Here is a 21,199-nt window from a genome sequence, read left to right on the forward strand (position 1 = left end):
AAAAACAGTTCATACCGCATGTTATTAATGACCTGGTAAAAGTGGATACTATAAAATGCTTATTAATTTGCTCAAAAAAATGAGCTATGATGCATAATGGGGATTTTTTTACCCCTTGCCATTAAAGATTGCATTCCCTGCTGCTAAGCATCTGCCAAAATGAAAATCCAGTCCTGCGACCAGTGTACAAGAGTGAATCTGGTAGTGGTTCATCTAAAAAGTAGTCAGATTGTGCTAGAAGCCAGACCCAGGGCCATCCTCCTTCTCTTCTACTTATCTCTCCAGCTAATCTCATCTAGTCCCATGGCTTTTAATACCATCTACATGCTGTTCACTCCTATGTCACCAGTCGGGGTCCAGGAAGGAAAACAGAACCCATGCCAGGTAACGCAATAGAGGGAATTTAATCCAGGGAATTAGTTACAAAGATGTTGGAAAAGCTGTAAGGCAAACTGGGGAGGGTGAGATAACCCAGAGAGTAGCAACAGCAGGAAGCCGCTACCCTAGGGCTGGAGAGACAAAGGGGGAAAGTGGGGTTTACGCGAGTTTAGGAAGAATGGGAGCTGGGAAGCTGGAGGTGGCCAGCCTCGTGGGAATTTAAACCATGGAGGAGACTCATCAGAGCTAGAGATGCTGCCCAAAGCCAAGGGAGGGGAAACTACTCTGGCTTTTCCCTTCCTCCTGACCTCTAGTCTTCTGCCAGTACCTTCCATTGGCCAAACTTTCCCAGAAGCCTGTTGGCAAGGAAGCTTGGGAAACTCCCCGCTGCAACTTCCATTCAGAGCAGAGCAGGGAAGAGAAGGAAATGAGTCAGTGACAACAGGCCAATGATGGACACTACTCCTAAATTAATCTCTCCAGCTCAGACCTCTCCTGTGAGCTCCAGATTCTCACATTCAATTGTTCACCTCACACCTCCACTTGGGTGGCTAACAGTCGTCTCTAACCACAAGGATCTCTTGATTTACCAGCCTAACTGCCCCTGATATTCCCCTTCTCAGAACATGATTCACCCAGCTCAGCCCAAAACATGGGTGTCATCTTTGCTTCCTTTCTTTCCTTACTCCCTAGTCCTTCCAGCCTTTTAGCAAGACCTGTTGATTCTACCTCCCCAAACAATTCCTCTCCAGTCATCTCCATCTCCACTATTAGCACCTTAGGCCAAGCCACCATCATTTCTCCCCTAGGTAACAATAATGACCTCCTAACTGGCCATGCTACCCCCACTGTGTCTCCTTATAATGCATTGTCCAGGGGTCAGTTCTTGAAGATCTTGAGGGCAAGGGTAAGGAGCCAGGACTTTATTCTAAGTGCTATAGGAGCCACTGAAGGACTGACATAAAATAATTTATATCAGAGACCAGTCTAGCTTCCTTGTGGGGAATAAAATGTAAAAGAACAATAGTTCCTTGATTTGCTATATATTGCCGGGAGGAGGCAATCCGACTTCTCATTCCTCTTCTTCCACCTCTTCTACTGCTGTTCCCTTGCTCGGCAGCCACTGGCCTTCTCACTGTTCCTCCAACGTGCCAAGCTCCCTCCCTCTTGAAGGCTTCCCACAGCCTGGAATGCTTGTCCTGATTTTAGCACAACTGGCTCCACATCATCATTCAGTCCTTACCTTCTCACAGATCTTTCCTGACCAGGCTGTAGTAGTCACTACAGCTGTTCTCACATATCCTGTCTCTCTCTTTCTGGGCACAAAGTAGGCCTGCACGTGTCTGAGCCCTGGAAGTTAAGTGTGGCCACATGACTTGCTTTGATCAATGAATGTAGGTGGGAGTGACGTATGTCACTACTGGGCGGAAGTCTTAAGAGCTGCTGTGTGCTTCACCACGCTTTTCCTTCTACCACAGTGACTGGCAGCGTTCCAGATAACGGCTACTCCATTGGCCTGAGAGCCGTTGCGAGGATGACAGTTATTCAGAGCAGAACTCTCTGCCAACCCACGGACATGTGGCATGAGCAAGAAATAAATCTTTGCTGTTTTAAGTTGCTGAGGCTTTGAGATTATTCCCGCAGCATACCTAGCCTATCTGGGCTGATACTGTCCTTCAGTCCCTTACATCAGCCTGTGTTATGTCCACCATAGAAATTACCAACTGGTGGGGGCCTGCCCAGTGGTGTTAGTGGTTAAGTGCGTGTGCTCCACTTCGGTGGCCTGGGGTTCACAGGTTCAGATGTTGGGCGGGCATTGACGCACGGCTTGTCAAGCCATGCTGTGGGGGCGTCCCATATAAGGTAGAGGAAGATGGGCACGGATGTCAGCCCAGGGCCAATCTTCCTCAGCAAAAAAAAAAAAAAAAAAAAATGGAGGGGTTGGCATCGGATGTTAGCTCAGGGTTGATCTTCCTCACACACACACAAATTACCAACTGATAATTTCCACCTGTTAGCTTTATTTATTTTGTTTCCACTATGCACACCTCTCCAAACCACATGAGAGCAGTCTCTACCTAGTTTACCACTATACTCCCAGCTTCTACAAGAGTGCCCAGTGAATAGTCACTAGGCAAATATCTGTTGATTAAACCTCCAATGCCTTGCACATACAAGCATTTGTTGCCTAAATGCTGTTTTGCCAAGGAAACTGGCATGAATGAGTCTTGCGCTCAGCATATCTGAAACACCAAAGCCTAAAGCTTCACTCCACTATTTGTGGGTTGGAACTACTGCTTGGGTTACACCCTTCCAGCTAATTCACAGGAAACCAAGTTGCTCCCAAAGCTGCCACGAATCCTTGGTCAGAAAAGGCGCTGCTGAAGACCATATGCTGCAGATAAACAAGAAGGAATGAAATCTTAGAACCGTAATATGAGTGAAGTCATACAGTTAGGAGACAGAGTGGGACAAAATTCATTCCGACACTGTTTTTACCACAAAACAGTAGACAGTTTTTCTATCCTTTTTAAAGTTTCTATGTCAGCTAAATCTAATTCCCCAGAAATGGCAAATCTCAAATTTCACTATTGTCATAAAATATTAGCACTGAAAAAAACCTTAGTGATTACTCAATTCAGACTACTCCATTTATCATCTGGCTTGATTAATTTTAATTGGAAACCTCCCAAGAGTCTCACTGTTGTCTGCCAGAGGCTTAGAACTTAGAAACTCAAGTTAGAGACTGTGTTGCTTAAAGTCATTGCCCTTTTAAACCAAATGTGTTAAAAAAAATATTTTTCTACCATCCACTTATATAATAAAGCTATAAAGAAGATCCTGATTATAAAATTAACTCTACAATATTTTCAGGTTTTATATTTTTCTCACTTAAAAATTTTCCCTAAGGTTTCAAAATGTAAGCTCCTAAAAACTATGAAGGTATTATTGAGCCTGTTCTTGCAGGAACCAGCACCCTTTGTAGGACATTTTAGTTCTTTAGGGCAACCAGAGTAAGGTAATTATGTTCTACTTATTTAGCTTAAACTCCTAGACCCTATACAAACAGACTATACCCTCAATAAGCAAGTGCATTTTACCTAATTTTCAAAAAAAAAGTGCATTACCAAAATACCAATTCACTAAACATTTGATCAGAAACTATCAACTTTTAATGTTAATAGATGATAATTTCTGCAATCTTGTCCAAACTAAATTCAATTTTATTAACCAGGTCCTAATCCTGAAATTCAGGTACTATGCACCTGCAGCTGAAACTTTTAAAAAAACATGAGCTCATCCCATTTCTCTTCATATACTGAAAACCGGACAGTCTGAATACTGCAACTCTCTCAAACACAAAGCTGTATTCACACAAAGGACATTATATGTGGTTAAGGAACAGGAAATTTTCACATTGGCTTTAATATTTGTATTTTACCAAAATTTTCCTGAACTCAGTAAACATTACTAACACTTTTTCTAGTCCTATTTACTGCATCTTAAAAATTAAAAAAAAAAAATAAACTAAGCAGAAAACGTACAGTTGAAGAAAATTGGATGTCAGTCTATACAATGATTTTTTACTTTCAGCATGACAGACTTTATTTTGGCACTTTAACAAATATTTTGCTTTACAGCAGTGACAAAATATTTGCCAGAAATTTTCTTTTCCTGGCATGGATATTCCAAGCAGTTGCTTTTCTACAAACTGAATTTCCCTATGCTTTGCAGTTAGAGGTAACCCACTACATTCTTAACCTCTGGAATTGAGCGACATTGTGCAGATTTAGAAGGTGCTCTCTCTTCCTTTTAATCATTCCAAAGAGGAGTGATTCTGCGAGTGATGGGACAGGAATTAGAGAATTAAGGCCATTAAGAATTTAAGTAAACACTGTTCCGAGTGCTGCTTAAACAAGTTTTTTGTAAAATGAGTTCTGTGGCAATTCCAGGGAATGTTCTCTAAATGAAGTCTTCATACTTTATTAAAAGTAAATTATATGTTGGAAAGGTTGCTGTGTTTGCTGTCTTCTTCCTACTTTGGTGGTTCACAGTTTCAAACAAAATTAATGGTAAGATAGAAAAAGGAAATGTTTAGTTAGAAGGAAGTACTCAGGCAGAGTCCCCTTATACTTCCATCTCCTGCTCAGGTATCACAGCTTCTAGCAATTTCTATACTAAGCAGTGAGACCCTCCTTTTAATACAGAAAGCCTCCTGCCCTTCTCTTCTTCCCTACAGTGTGAACAATGCTATTCCAGCTATCAGGTCTTTGGTTAAGCTTCAGGAGAGATTTGGAGCAGTTTCAAAAGTAAATCAGTCTCTGGGACTGAATCTTAGATACCAATGTCAGGAAAGCCCCGTTCATTTCTTTGGAAATTACAGTCCTAAAAGTTATTTGGAAAAGCAGGCATCCATCTCAATACTGCCATCAGCTATCCTATAAAGGTTGCAAACTTAACAATTCTCTCCCTGGCAGCCTTCCAATATCTACACCCAAACACACACAGGATGACACGTTCAGATTTCCTCTGGCCAATTCAGAAGCAAATTGGATAATAAACAGCCTCATCGATGAGCTCTTTGGTTTTGATTTACAGACACGCAGAAATCAAACCCACAACATCCTTGAGAGCAGACGGTCGCTAGCAAAGGGGAGATGTACATTTGATCGAAAATGTACAAAATTTATAACAGTGACATTTTCAATATTAGGCCACATGATTTATTCAGTAGTTTTTATGTTCCCAAATTACAATTTATGTCTATTCGTAAGACTACAAAAGTTACCATTAGAATTGTCTGTGCTTATAAAATACCAACTTTTTTTTTTAACTGTTATATATATTCATTAACACCAGTCTGCGACGAGTTACATAGAATCATAGGCACTTCAAAGGCTTAAAAAGACGTTTACAACTTAAATGCATTTTTAAGAACAAAAACTGATTTTTCCTTAAACCCTCTACTCATACCTTCAAATTGCAAGAAACTAACAAATACAGTGGCCAGAGGACTCTGCAGCAACTTCTCAAAATACTGTTAGCATCTTTGGGTTTGCTGAGGCTTGTCAGTAACTCACATCAAATCCTTCCAAAAGAAGATCTGATTAGATTGATATGACTAAAGAGTTTTGTGGTAATAATCCAATTTTACACATTAATTTGCTGTTGCAAATCTGCCTGAAGCTACAGGTAATGAAAAACAAAAGCACGTGTAAAATGGATAGTCTGACACTTAAAAATTTATACAAAGTGGAGGTTAAAGTTTACATATTTGAAATTCACATATACACTAAATTACCATTATCTGAATTATCCAAAGACAAATTGCACCATAACAGCTACAGAAGGCATAGAGTTTTTTGTTTTCAAGGGGACAAGAGAGGAGCGGGGAACAACAGATAAATTAACAAAGGAAGACCAACTTGGTAGGTCAATCTGAGACATGCTGACACACATTAAACAGCTTCCATCTTTGAACCATAGGATAAAAACAATCATTTTGTATTTGTGCATAAAAGTTTAAACCGATTCCATGAACATTGAGGGTTTTCATAACATAATATTTTGCCACTGCTATTCACAGAACACTGTAGATGTTAAGTTTTAATTTTATGTTGTTCTAAAGAAATACATGAAGAGTTTTAAATACAATGGGATTTTATCATTAAAGTGCCAGAATGGCTCTTTAATGAAAAAACAAAAAACAAAGATCTTCATTATTCTATGCAAAAGCTTTATTTTTAAAAGTTCAGTGATCTCATAAATAGAGACACAAAGTGGGAGTTTCACGCATAAAACTCCTTAGTAGGCGCCTTCTGATAAGCAGCACTGGATGGTTTGCGTTCTCCAAGGTCATAACTTCCTTCATCCTTCTTTCTCATGCGATACACCAAGAGGAGGATAAGGAAAATTGCAAAGAGAAAGCCGATAACTCCGCCAGCAATGACAGCTGAAACATACCAAAAGGAAGATTACTTTTAGAAGAGACTCAAGGGTTGCAGAAATTACCTTTGTAAAGCCCAATCTATTTACACTTTTATAAAAGGCTTAATTTGAAAACCCCAAAACTTTTAAAAACTGGATTCAATGAAGCAACCAGGTAATTATGCAAATCTGACATTCCTCAGGAAGGTACAATACTTTCTTTGATTAGTATTAATAACAGCACCCAAAAGCCTCAATAAGAAAAATCTGGCTGTGACCTCAACTAATTCCATACTGTGAAATTCTTTACTCTTTTCAGTACTCACATTTCATAGTCTAATCTTCTAATTGCTTTTTCAATGAAAACACAAAACATGATATAATTGACTTAAATTTTGTAAGGGTAAATATGAAAAAAAGCATGCAAATTTCCTTTAGTCCTAGATTTAGGACTATCCTTTCAAGGATTAAGTGTTCTTAAATCTTCCGAATATTCCCCTTTAAAATCAAATGTTAATACTTTCATCGGATAAGTTACAATTAGGGCCAACATCCCTAATGCTTCAGGCATTATTTGTGTCAACTGCCCTCCCTATAAAGAACTTTTCCTTCTCTTAAGTTTATTTTGAAATCAGGATGCCTTGGAACAAGACCGATCTTCACATCCTGCCTTCCCCCATGCCCAGTTGTTCTGGACCAATTCAGATCTGAACTTTCCTCTTCCTGGCCCTCTGCCCCAAATGGCTGGCCAAGGGGTAGGCTGAGGGAGCTGACAGAAAATAAAGACAACGTTGCCTAACTCTTGCCTCTCACTCTGGAATGAGATAGGCCCTCAAGACTGCTTTCAGTAGGAAGATGACATTCAGCAAGCTTTGCCCACATCTGAATACCACTTAAGAAAAACAGAGGCCTATTTAAGGACCCTCCCACCCGACCCCCACAGGGCTACTCACCTGCCAGGACCTCTGTTCGTTTAAATAGATTGTCTGAGTGCTTCTCAGTATACACATTTGTGTCCTCTTCAGCTGGGTCCATGTTCCTTTCTGAGTCAGAGAGTTGAACTTTTTCCTTATCAATGTCTTCAGGTGACTGGCATGGGAAAAAAGGAAAGATTATAAAGATTTTTTTAAAATGTGCCGGAAAGAAGAAATAATAGATGAGTATATTCTAAAGTTTACTTATTTCAAACAACGAGTTTAGAAAATAATTGGAGGGGCCAGCCCGGTGGCGCAAGCGGTTAAGTGTGCGCACTCTGCTACGCCGGCCCGGGGTTCGCAGGTTCGGATCCCGGGTGCGCACCAACGCGCTGCTTGTTAAGCCATGCTGTAGCGGCGTCCCATATAAAGTAGAGGAACATGGGCACGGATGTTAGCCCAGGGCCAGTCTTCCTCAGCAAAAAAGAGGAGGATTGGCATTGGATGTTAGTTCAGGGCTGGTCCTCCACACAAAAAAAAAAAAAAGAAAGAAAGAAAATAATTGGAATAATCCTTTTGTGTGATGTTTACACCAGTGCGTGAGTCCTATGACGGAGCCATATAGTTCATGGTTGTGTGTAACACCCATCACGTTGTATGAGCAAGACGGGCAGTCAGCAGGTTCATAACAACTCTAATGACGTGGTTAGGTTGTTTTAGTTGACGTTTCATCCGCTCTCTACTTTCTCACCACTCTTCTGACTTCAGGCTATCATCTCCCTCTGGCTGCTCCAACCCAACAGCTTTGCCCCAATTCTCCTTACTCCTTCATCTCTTTGCTACACAGGGCGCTGTGACAACCGCTTCCTTTTCGGCATTCTCTCCAGGTGTTCTCCAAGGCTCTCCTGCTCACACTCTGTGGACTTACTCTGTAATGCTCCCCTCTACTTATTTATTCTTACACCTTCAGCAAACCCTGAACCAGAGCTTCAGGAGACGTGGGTTCCACAAATAGCTTTTGTGTGACTCCAACCAAGTCTTACCACTTTTCTGGACTTCAATTTCCTCATCTGTCCTATGAAAGACACTCTCAGGTTCCTGGGTATTCCACAGTTCTAAAGTATAAATCTACAATGATAATTCTCACAGCCTCATCTCCAGTCAGCATTATTCTCACCTAGCCGGCAGCCTACAGGACACTAACCCTTGGCTGCACCGCCCGTAACTCTGCTTGTCAAGTATAAAAAGTAATTCATCACCAAATCAGACCAATCCTCTTTTCTATTTCCATTAATGGTACCAACTATTCTCTTGGGCCCCCAAAGTTACTATTTTAGCACATTCTAAATTTTATGTATTGCTATATCACAGTCCTGGCAATTTGCCTTTCACCATTCTATCAAATTAAGTTCTTTCCTTGGATTCTCATTTTCATAGCTTTGTTCAGGTCTTTATCACATCACACACAAGTTCCTGCAACAACCTCAAAACCGCACGTGTTGGGTGGCTTCCAGTCTTCCCCCAGCCCACCACTTCATCCCGGGTAGGAAACCCTGCCAGGCCATCTCCACTGCCACTTACCTACCCAAACTGATTCTTATCATCTGTGCCTTGGTTCATGCAGTTCTCCTAGCTCCAAGCTATATTATTCACTTCTTTCATTGTCCATTTGTCTTTAATGAAGCCCTCCCTGGTCTTTCACCTCTCTAAAACCCCAGAACACTTTATAGTCTACCACACCAACACATAAATCACCTGTTGGCGTTCTAACCTTCAGCACCAACACTGGCCATATTGTGTGAATGACCTAAGGTTACAATGAAATCTGAAGTCACCTGAGCAGCTTTAAAAAAAAAGCCTACCACTAGAGATTCTCTTTCAACTGGTCTGGGGTGGGGAAGCTGGCATTGATTTTTGTTGTTGTTTATTTAAAGTGCTCCAGATATTTCTATGGTTTGAGAACTAGTGGGTGAGAGAAGCTCAGACAAATGAGTTGGCCATTCTCTACCAGGCTCAGGTTCTTACTGGCCAACACTATTGACTGAAGAAGACTGTCAACTCCATTGGACTATTATTGTAGATAATAATCCTTTTTAGTTCTACTATTCTTCCTAAGAACAACCAACCATCTTCATTAGGACTCTATGCTATGGCCCAGTTAAACGACTGATCGCTTTCTGAAGGCCAGGCTTCATCCAAAATGGCAGCCTGCTTAAATCTATATGATTAAAGAACATAAGAAGAAAAGATCTCACTTTCTTGGGCATTTCTAGGAAAGACCAAAAGCTAGGCCAAGTGGATCCACTTGAACTCCAGAGTATGTGAGGTCAACGGATCCCTGCCTCAGTTAACAGAGCACTAGGCTTCCAATGAAGATGGTATACGTAAAGTGTGATAAATAACGTCTGTCTTACTTTCCCAAGCTGCAGAAAACCCTGTACTGTCTTAAACCTCAACCTGCCATGACTTACAAAAAGAAGAGGCCATAGGAAAATTATCATTCCACTGCTGCACAACACAAACCCAAAATTTCACTGTTCTCTACATTATTGTGAGAGAAGAAAATATGAAAGGTCTTCCCAGGCCTTCACGTACGAAAATAAAGCAGAAGAGAGCAGCTCATTAGCAGTATTTTGTCCAAGTTTTCTCCATTCTTCTCATGGAAAGCCCATCACTAATTAACTGGCTGGTGGAAGGACAGACAACTCAACATGGAAGGACAGACAACTCAACAGATGAGAGAATGGATTATGTGGGTTCTAATCTAGGAACCTTTTCACTGCTCATTAGCACTGCTACTAGAGGTTAGGAAAAAGAAGAGAAAATTCAAATAGGTGGATACTCAAGTCTGTGACTAGTGAAAGAAGTAAGCAAGCTCTGGTGGCAAATGAGATGCACATAGGTACTATTGTGATATTAGAGACTGAGTTTAACTTATCCATGTCATCTTTGTCCTACTATTATGACAAATCACATGACTTCCTCTCAGGTCTTTTGAGTCCCTAAAATCATTGAGAGAGAGTCCCTAAAATCATTTGAGAGAGTGGACACTTAATTCCCTCTGACTCAACTTCTAATCCAGCAGCTAGGAAGCGTTCCAGGGGTCTGCGGGTGTGGGGACAGAAGGTCTCCACAGATGTAGGGCCACCATGCACTTAGAAGAATGGTCCATCAGTGCACAAGCCTCCAGGTGCTCAGGACGGAACAGTCATTCTTTAAGTGGAGAAGTTTCATGGTATGGAAGCAGGGGCTTGACTAAGAAGAATTCTTTCTACAGTATAGGACTCATCTGAAATGCCTTCTCTCTCGTATATACGTGCAAAACGAAATGACAAAAAGTCAGCATAGATGATTAAATGAAGACAATTAAAGATTTGTGACATCCATGCCTGGTTGTTTGGATGCCATGGAAATATAATGGAAGTAAAAGATTACAAGCAATGCTATGCTTCAACAAATAACTGTTTTTTAAAAAATTTTTGTCACATCAATTTACAACAAACTAGATAGAATACCTATAACAGTGACATTAATGCCACTGAGAGACCCATTCAAAAGCAAAGTCTAGATTAATGGTATCCTAGAAGCAATGTTTAATTTATCTGTGCCGTGTAAATACAAAATAGAAAATTTAGTCACTAGTATTATTATTATTATTCATTATCAATATTATCATTATCAGTACCTAAAATAGTGTTTGAGACATAATGAGTAGCACTCAAATCTCCCAAGAATGGATGAATTTTTATTATTACTACATTTAACACAAATGATACTAGGAATAATATTTTAAATGTTTTGGAATACTTAATCTGAGCTCATCTGCCAAACAGATGATCTATCTTCTTTATCTTGATCTGACACAACTACTTCCTTAAAGCCAATTTTTAAAAACTGAAATGCATATTACTAATGAAAGAAGACAATTTTAAAAGTCTACATACATATGATTCTAACTATATGACATTCTAGAAAAAGCAAAACTATGAAGACAGTAGAAAGATCAGTGGTTGCCAGGGATTGGAGGGCAGGAGGGATGAACAGGCGGGGCACAGAGGACATTTAGGATAGTGAAACTACTCTGCATGATATTATAATGGTGGATACATGTCATTAGGCATTTCTCAGAACCATAGAATGCACAACTCAAGAGGGAACCCTAAGGTAAACTATGGACTCAGGGTGATGATGATGTGTCGACATAGGTTCGTTGATTGTAACAAATGTACCGCTCCGGTGCAGGATGCTGATAGTAAGGGGGGCTGTGCATGTGTGGGGGCAGCGGATATCTCTGTACTTCCCACTCAATTTTGCTGTGAACTTAAATTGCTCTGAAAAACAAAGTTTATTTAACAACAACAACAACAACGTAGTAGGTAACTGCCAAAATGATCAAGAGTAAGGAAGAGCCATTTACAATAATGTAATGAAAAGACCATTTGTCCATACATAATTTTAAATATGGTCTCTTAAAAGGAACATTCTGTAAAATTAGAAAAAGGGAACATTTACAATAACCTGATAATGCAATGCAAAATAAAACATACCTGCGTCTGCGCAGGTATCTTGTTCTGTATCTTCAGCGTTGTGGTTTCCACTTTTGGAGCAGCACTAGTGAACGGTATCTTTGGAAGTGGTCGAGACGTTGTCATCTCTGGACTCTCTCTGTCCTCATCAGCTCCTGGGAAAATAAGCAAAGATGAGCTGAGCACATGAATCATGACACAGATTTCTATATTATTACCAATACTGGCTAAGGTTGACACTGACAGAGCCATGTTCTTTCAAAATACCTGCTCCTCAAGAATTCAGCACAAACCTTCCTGCAGTCTTCATCGCGATGAAGTGATGTCACAGTGGATCTGTGGGTAGCCTGGCCTTTTTCTCTATACTACTGTCATCCTGAACACTCTCAGGGAGCCCTTCCCTCACTTGCATGTTCCATCCCCTGCTCATGAGATTTCCTCCCTTCTACGCTGACACGTTACATTTTCTACTTCAAAACACAACAAAACAATAAACAAAACGGAAGACTCTCCCACAGCTGACCCTTTATCTGAGGCAAGCTGCTGCCCCCTCTCCCCTTGGTATACAGCCAGACTTTTCCAGTGGTGATGTGGACACTCACTGGCTCTTTTCCTCACCTTCTACCCACTCTCTGCTTTACTCCCTCTAGGTGGATTTTCCCTTTCATCACACTATTAGTACTGTTTTGTTAAGGTCACCAATGTCCCCCACGTTGCTATCTCCAATGGCATTTTCCAGAAGGACCCTCACCTAATCGAACCTCCTGGCACCACTGGACACTTGTCAACTCTCATCTCCTTCTTGATACACTCTTTATCTCTGGGCTTCTGTGACTTTGACTTCCTGGCTTTCCCCTCACCTCTGGCTATTTCGCAGGTTCACCTCTTTTGCAGGTTCATTCTCCCCTCCCTGGGCACAGAATATCAAGAGTTCCATAAGATTCAGCCCCAAGCTTCTTCTTACTCTCCACTTGCTCCCTCACTCATCCTCACGGCTTCAATTACCATCTAAATATAAATGAAACCTAAATTTACATCATTAGCTTATACCACTCCTCTGAAATTCAGATCTATATAGCCACCGCCTACTTGACATTTTCACCTGAATGACTCAAAGGTACTACACACCTCTCATGTCCAAAACAGAACCCATGATCTCTCTCCCTCTTTCCCAACAAACCTGGTCTTCTCCCCATGATCCTTGCAGTGAACCGAACCCTCCATTCCTATAAACCACAACTCTGAGTTCCTCTTCCTTTCCACCACTTCAAATCCATCACCCAGTTCTATCAACTTTACCTTTTTAACACCTCCACTCTAACACCTTTCTGTTGTTCCAGGGCCTCCACTCTCATCCAAGCCACTGTAATCTTTCCATGAACCACCATACCTGCCTTCTTCCTAACAGACCTTTTCAGTCTACTGTCCATAAATTGGCTGTAACCCCATCATCCTCCTGTTTTAAACTATTACAGTGGCACCTCACTACCCTTGAGATGAATATAAAATGCCTCAGCCCAGCCTTGAGTGGTCCAGTCCTGGCCTACTTTTCCAGCTTCCTTGAGCATCATTTTCCCTGTTGTCCCCTGTGCTCCAGCTGTGGTCTCCTGCTCTTCTGCCAGAAGCCCTCGCCTGGTTAACTCCTAACTCACCTCCAGACCTCAGCACAAGGTCACTCCTGGGGGAGGCCTTCCTTCCACATTAGGTCAGAATCCTTCGTTAAATGGGGTTTTAGCACCACCTTTATTACCCTAATTGCATTTATCACAAATTCACAGTTTTGCTTCTGTTTGTATAACTATTGACTGAAGCCTTCCCTACTAGACTAGAAGCTCCCTGAGGCCAAGGGCTTGCATCTGGTTTGCTCCCTGAGTGCCTAAGGGAGTCCCTAGCCCATATAGGCTCTGATCCAGTATTTGTTCCGTAAGTGACTAATCACCAACTGTCACCTGGGCACTATTTTTTCTCTTTTTTTGCCTTTTTACCACAATAGCATTTGAGCATTTCTGACATTCAGATATGACATTCTTTTTAAGTTGATCATTTGTCAAATTTGTAACAACTCAAATAACCTCAAACTCTGCAACTCAAACTAAGCTGCTTCCTCAGACAGGAAGGAATGATGAATACTGAATTCCTCACAGAATCACGTGAACGTCAGAAGCAGCTGGGAAAGTAAAAGGTAACATGCTGCAAACAGTGCAACGGCTGCGACTGTAGTTCATTTTCTAATACTTTAATACATCAACTGTCTCCTTTAACTTCAGCATGAATACTCATTACACAGAGATGAAATGGCAGGGTATATTGGAATAAATATGGGATTTGGCATTAAACAAACAAAAAAACAAATCTAGTACTGGTTCTGGCATTTATTAGCTCTGTGATCTCAGGCAAGTAATGCTTGAGTCTTAGTTTCTTCATCTGTAAAATGGGCATAATAATAACTAACTCTCAGAGGTGTAAAAAAGTAATATATATTTGAAAGCATTCTGTACACATAAAATGTTCTCTAAATATGTCATTAATAATGATGGCTCCAGAAATATACTGCTCTTTTATATCAGCCTACCTGATTTTCCAACAAAGTTTTACATATAATATGCTTGATTTGCTCTTACAATGAATTGTTTTCTTACAAAGAATAAAATTTCAATGAGAAAAAATTTTCAATTAAGGGCTTTCGAGATCCCCTTGGTTCACACTAGTTACAAGTATGAATCACCAAACTAGGCAGGTGGACAAATCTGTTGTGAGAGAGGAGATTTTATAAAGTAGAAAATTACCTCGAGCCAGCACTTCTTAAGTTTAGAGACAGATGAGTGACCTGCCGCAGGAGGCTCTTCTATTATATTTATCATCTTTATTAAAAAGATGGACCCTCCTGCCCAAACCAGAAACTTGGGAGCCCCTGTTGATCACATCTCCCGCATCCCTGACTTTCAACTCTCATGTTCTCTCTGCCTGAGACATCCTACCCAAGAGCCCAGAGCCCACCTCCACCTGGGAAAGTCCTGCTTACACCATCATGCCCACAATTAACGTTATCCCCTCTCCCCATCGTGGAACTGTTTCTTTCTCTATGTTCCCACTGTTCACTGAATTTCTTCTTTTTAAAAAAATAACATTTTCTTCTACTTATAAAAAGAACACATATTAAAAAAAATACATTTTTACAGATGAAATCTGGAAACACAGAAAGGAATAAATACACTTATTCCACCACCAGAGAAAGCACTGTTAAATTTTATTTACCGAAGTGTTCCTAACACCTAGAATGGTGTCTGCTCCCCCATGTAGTGGGTGGTTACTAAATACTTGGTGAATGAATGAATAAATATCCTCTGTATCTTCTCATCTTCTAATGAGTTTTTCACTTCTGATGTGATAGTTCTCTCCAGGGACTCTTCTGTGGTCTCAGAATGTTCCTTTTTTATAGTATCCTCTTCTTGTTTCACCATTAAAGCATCTTCTTATCTCTCCATATTTAGTAAGTTTTCCTGTACATTCTCTTCTCCCTGTGAGTTTCTGTCCTTTCCCCATTTTGGGGGTGTAGGGAGGTCTCTATCTTTCACGTTACAAGTTTGTCCATAAATGTCTGGGGAGCCTTGCTTGTCTTTTCACGTTTAGAAAGGAAACACTGCAAAGCTGACTAGAAGCTCTGAGCACTTAGAGGTCTGTCAAGTGTGGGTCTCATCAGCTGGGACAGAGCTGTGTGCTTTGTTGCAGTGCTCCCAATGCCAGTATCCTGGAGCTGTTTCCTCTGAGTTGGGCCAATTCCCCAGGAAGGGTAGAGGCCAGACTGTCAGTGTCCGGGAACTGATTGGGAAAAGACAGCTGGGAATATCTCAGCATTAAAGAACTCTTAATCTAGAACTTGTTCTCCCTGTTTTCAAGACGTTACCCCCAGCCCTATCTATGCCTGGTACACTCCCAGTCCAAAGACCCTCTGTTTTATCCTCTCTGGATAAGAAACCTCCAGTTTTCTTCTGAGGTTGGGAGTATGAGTCCCTTTGATGCATTATGGTGGGAAGGAATCAGGGAATCTACTTGCTTCTTAGGCAGACTTTCAACTAATCATCCTGAATTTAGTACTCCTTTCCCCCTCCACCTAGTGCCACGAATTCCTGGGCCCCAAGGGGACTCTGTTGTGATAAGTGGGTTGCTTCTGGGCGCCCCCAACCCCGCCCCCACCCCCAATGCTGGCTGACTCAGCTTTCTCATGTCTGCCAAGTCTGTTACTACTGGCCCATCTGCTTCCCAGCTTTCAAAACATTGTGGCTTTTGTCTCCTCTACTGTTTTGTTTGTCCTTGTGAGATTAGGCCCAATTCCTTTATTGTCAGTTTAGTTGGGTATTGGAAGGTATGTGTGTTCAATCTGCCATCTTTAACCAGAACTCTACATTTAACTCTTCAATTTTTGCTGTACAGCACTTTCCTATGTTACGTCACTCATGATATAGTGTTACAATTATTTTTTTCTCGCTTCTACATTTCTCTCATCGGACTTTTGGTTCCTTGAGGACAGGGACCAAGTCTTTCTCCTTTCTGTGTCTCAAGAACATGGCATAGTGTCTGGCACACAGTGAACGCCTATGAAATGTTTAAGTGAATGGCTGAAGTTATCACATTTGCTAATGCCCATCCTTGAGTCCACATATACAGCATGGCTCCATCTCCTCATCTGGGAAGTATCCTCCAGGCCTTTGGCCATTTTCCTCTAGTCCATTTACTTTTCCACTGGATAGCTTGATAGGACTGAGGACAGAGGGAACACTGGCCGAAACCCTGGGGGAATCCCAGTTTCCAGCTGGGACCGGGCATCAGCTAGGCAGGGTCGCCTAATTCTAGAGTGGGGTTTTATGACACGAGGAGGCACCACAGCAAAGCAGCGAAAGAGAACACACTCTCAAGCCCAACTCCCCAGTCCCTGTCCCAGCTCCATTACTTTCTAACAGCGTGATCTAAGGCAAGTTACTTAACCTCTCTGTGCCTCGGCTTTTCTCATGTGGTAAATGGAGATAATAATAGAATCGGTCCTTACAGAGATGTTGTAAGGACGGGAACAGTGCCTGACACACAGAGTAAGTGCTTTACACTTACCTATTTGCTTTACAAATTTTAGTTACAACTCCTACTACGTTTAAGCTGAAAATCAACATCCTCATTGCAGTACAAGGCGGTTTGCCAAGTCCCTAATGATGCACTTCTTTGCAGCAATGAGCTGCCCAAGGCTGGAGCCAAGGCGGAAGCAACGCGGGCCCACATTTAAGCCCAGCTCAATCTACCTGATTAGTGGGTTCAGGAATTCAAATGAGCCACTCCAAACCCCTTTCACCTGGATGGGGGGATGAGGGAGGGAGGGTTGGCAGAGGAGCAGGACTGTGTACCCGCTTTCTTTATATTAAACTTAAGGACAATCTTGGCAGAAATCAGCAAAATCACTTGGACAACCTCTATAGATCTCTAACAACTCTTGGATTCTAACATCTGTGAAACGGGGACAAAAAAGTGTCCACATTATTCCCTGGGACATTTTGAAGATGACAGTTACAAAGCACTTTTGAGGTGCTAAAGAAAAAAAGGAGGCGCCATGAGTGAAAGGTATTAATAGAGTTGTGGGCTATGGAGAATAACTCTTTTCACACTCATTCTGTGGTTGTGATATGTATCACTCCCAAGAATAACCAGGGCTATTTTTACATTAGGATTGCATTGTGAGCTCATTGTTAGTAGGTCAGCAACCACCTCTCTTGTCTTTCTCAGACTTGCTGTTTTCCAACTTAAAACACTCACTCTTATATAGTTAGATCTCTATCAAAGACACAATTGATTTAATTTGTTCTCGGACATTCTGAAACCCAGGCCAATCTGATTGTCAGACATCTATGTTCAGCATAACTTTTACCGTCTGTTGAATTTACAATGAAAACTCAAAGCAAGAAGGGTCCTGGATAAAACTTTCCTAGTGTGCTGTTGACCACAAACTCCTGACTTGATCATCAATTAAATACATGCGCAAGCTCGTCCTCTTTCTCCGCTTCTTGGGGGCCTTCCTGGAGCAGGTGAAACATTTACCAGGCATGGAAGATCGCAAAAATGGTCAGAATCCTTTATTCCCCCTTGTATCCACAGTCTCCGCAATGTGACTTTCTAGCTTATTTCATTGAGAGGTAGAGTCTGGGACGGCCTTATGGCTCGCTTTGACCAATAAAATGTGGCAGTAATGCTGTGCCAGTTCTAAGCCTAGGGTTTAAGAGGCTTTGCACACCTCTGCTGGCTCTCTTGGGATCTCTGCCTGCTCCCTGTGAACAAATGACTGGCCTAATGGAGACGAGAGACCTGTGGACCACAGCCAAGTCTGCCAGCCTGCCCCAGAGATATGACAGAGCCCAGCCAAGATCAGCAAAACTGCATACCCAACCTGCAGCTGACCACCGACACGCAAGGGAGCCCAGCCTAAATTGCCAACTGACAGAATAATGAGCCAAGCTAATGATTGTTGTTTTTAGCCACTACATTTTGGGGTGGTTTGCTATGCAGCATTACTGGGGTAAGAGATAACAGGTATATCACGGGAGTTAAGGATATCACTGTACAATCATTTAACTTGGCTGCTACGTTCTCCCTCCTACTTTTGAGCAACACACTAGGAGTAAGAAAGTATAACTCTTCTTGGTCTCATTTATAATCTTTTATGTAGAGTTGATGGTTTTCTGAAACTAGTACCCAAGAACTCCCTTAAGGATGGTGTCCATGACATCACTTTGAAAACCTTAACAATAAAATTAAAAGCTAATGTTGACAGAACACTAACTACATGCCAAGCAGCAAACTCTAAGAGCTACAGTGTGTCAACCCCTTTAATTCTCACCACAAGCCTATGTGATAGGGACTGTTACTACCTTCCATTCTATAAATGAGGGAACTGGGGTTCAGCCAAGTTAAATACATCCTCAAGATCTCACAGCTTCAGTGGTGGAGAGCTAGAATCCACACCCAGGCATTCTGACTCCAAAGAGCATGCTCTTAACCACTGTGCAGCCTGCCTGTCTCCTTGAAGTACGCTCCAGGAGAATGTGCGCACGTGCAAACACGGAGCATGGAAGCGAGTGTGGAAGTAGCCAGCCTTACCCGAGCCTGATGCAGAAGCATAGTCGTCGTCATCAATAGGATACACTCCAGAAGCTTCTTCAATGGAGCTGTTGTCAAGGTACATGTCTTTATCAGACGTCAGCTCTGCTCTCTGAGAAAGGAAAGAGAAGGGATTCAGGATGGTGAGAGATTATAAAACGAGTTTATTTACCTTACTGTTCAAGTTTACACTGTGGTGACTCCCCTTCCCCTCCTCTGTTGCTCAGAACCCACATTTCCGGCCCTACCCTTCCTCAGGACCCTGATAACTTGCATTAAGTCAAGGGCAGACAAATGCCCCCATGGGAAGCCTACGTAGCCTAATCCAGTAGAATGAAGATGGTTCAGGGACCTAAGCACCTACCATGGACTTATTTTGTTACATTCCACTAAAGCTGTCTGACTTTCAGACATCCCAGTGCTAGTTATAAGCCACCTCAGGCATTGTCTTTGTCACAAAGTCACTGTGAGGCTCCCTTACTGGAAAAGCTACAAAACACTCGAATCATTGAAGACCTTCTTGGGGATGTATACAAAGGTATTACAGCCCTTAGGCTAAATCATCACAAAGTCTGCACGCCTGGCCCTCCTCAGAGCTTTATCATTACAGGCGAGAGCTCCTCAGTCGCCTGGGCAGTCCAGAGCTTTCTACCACAGCCCAGGTCCATGCCGATGCCAGTGCCCGTGAGGCTCCTCTGACCAGGCGAAAGCCTACCAGGAGGCAGCTTCTAGGGCTCATTGGTTTAGCAGAGCTTTAATGACAAACGCAGATAAACCCACACAAGCACATTCTTTTTGTATTACTGGCACTTGGCAACAGCAAGTCACACGCTTAATATGGAGAGGGATCATTCACTAAGCATACCAGTTCCACAGCTTCCTAGCTCTCCAATAAGAGTTTTAGTATTAAAATTCAACCTAATCCTGCCAAAGAGTAACTCACATGAATTGGAGGCAGAGTAGATGTATAATTTTTTTAATGGTTTTAGTAAACTGATATTTTTCCACCAGTATCATGAAAGCCCAGAAACAAATAAAGCAGATTGTCAGCTTCCAAACAACATTTGTGTTTGGAAACACGCAACATTCATTATTGTCCTATTTTTAAAAATCACATTCAATGTTTGTTCCTAACAGGAATTATAAAAAAAAGTTTCCCTTACTACATTGGCTTTCATTAGATTTCCTCTTAAAATAAAACTTTGTTTCAGCAGTCGCTGTGACTTCCTAGGAAGACAGACGGGGCCAGCCCTCTGTAACAGCACCACCTTATTCTCTCGAGTTTCAGCTGCTGGCTGGAGAGGCTGAAGTATTTTAAACCTGAGCCCATATTCTCCACCAGGCTTCAGTGCCAACTGACAGAAAAGTATGGGAACCCATTTTGTTTGAGCTACCACACCGGCCCATTTTGAGAACTGAAATCTTAGGGATTAGTTGTCCAGTGGGCCTGGCCTGCAAGTATTGGGTGACCACCCTAAGTCAAGAGTGTGCTGGAATTTTTCTGCTAGAATGGTCAGAGCTTAACTGCAATCTGAGGCCGTCCTGCATTATCCTGGTTTCCAAGGCTATCACCATTCCAGGCTCTAATTCCCAAAGCTTGTGCACCATAACTGGAGCCCTGCGTTCCATAGTTCTACAATCAACTTAACTGACCCCTATTAGACTCGCAGCTCCTTTGAGGGCAGGGACTGTACCTCATTCATCTCTAATCCCCCACAACTCCCTGCCACCACAGTGTCTGGCATACAGTAGGTGCTCAGTAAACGCTGCTTGGGCTGTTTGTGCTCCCACCTAAAAGCAATTTTCAGTCCTCGTATTAAACTTTGTCCTGGGAACTTCATCTGGAGGATTCTCTCATGCTTTCCCTCAAGTCCTGTCTACAAAACAGGCTCTGACTTCAGTCCTTATATGTCCTCTAGTTAAAACATACTATTTTGGATTTTGTAGCATATGAACAGTTTAAGATACAAACTCTCACTGTTATTTTTAATTGTTTCGTGTGTTTTTTGTCTGCCCCTCAGCAGAGCAATCTGCTGAAGGCTGGTCTTCAATGACCTGTATGTGCTCCTAGCCCCTCTCAAAGACCATGGGTACTAGATAAATATTTGTCGATTGAGATTACCTAAAACCAACTGGCCTTGACTCGGGTTCCAGAGTTCACAAGAGCTCCAGGATTCCTACAGTTAAATCTCTCAAGTCTAAGTCTGGGAGATCATCTGCCCCAAACCTCCCATACATGTTGCTTTGCACCCACTCAGGTAACCTAGGGTCTTAAAAGTAAGTAAAAGATTCCCTTTACATATTAGAAATCTGTTCGCC

The 21,199-nt window shown here is 41.9% G+C and overlaps 1 protein-coding gene across 2 annotated transcripts in view; it reads right to left on the reverse strand.

Annotated features, from left to right (window-relative positions):
* Positions 1-5,079: 5,079 nt before the first annotated feature.
* The window catches only part of SDC2 (syndecan 2), a 104,412-nt gene continuing 88,292 nt past the window's right edge, over positions 5,080-21,199 (reverse strand). For both annotated transcript variants that reach the window (XM_004431188.3, XM_087447611.1), the window contains exons 2-5: positions 18,881-18,992; positions 11,768-11,901; positions 7,260-7,395; positions 5,080-6,331 (exon numbers count right to left, since the gene is read on the reverse strand). In XM_004431188.3, the coding sequence (XP_004431245.1) occupies positions 6,168-6,331; positions 7,260-7,395; positions 11,768-11,901; positions 18,881-18,992 (546 nt within the window). In that variant the 3' untranslated portion in view covers positions 5,080-6,167. The remainder of the gene's footprint in view (positions 6,332-7,259; positions 7,396-11,767; positions 11,902-18,880; positions 18,993-21,199) is intronic.

This window comes from Ceratotherium simum, chromosome 23 (genome assembly GCF_057802395.1).
Source record: "Ceratotherium simum simum isolate JZ-2026a chromosome 23, ASM5780239v1, whole genome shotgun sequence".
NCBI lineage: Eukaryota > Metazoa > Chordata > Mammalia > Perissodactyla > Rhinocerotidae > Ceratotherium > Ceratotherium simum.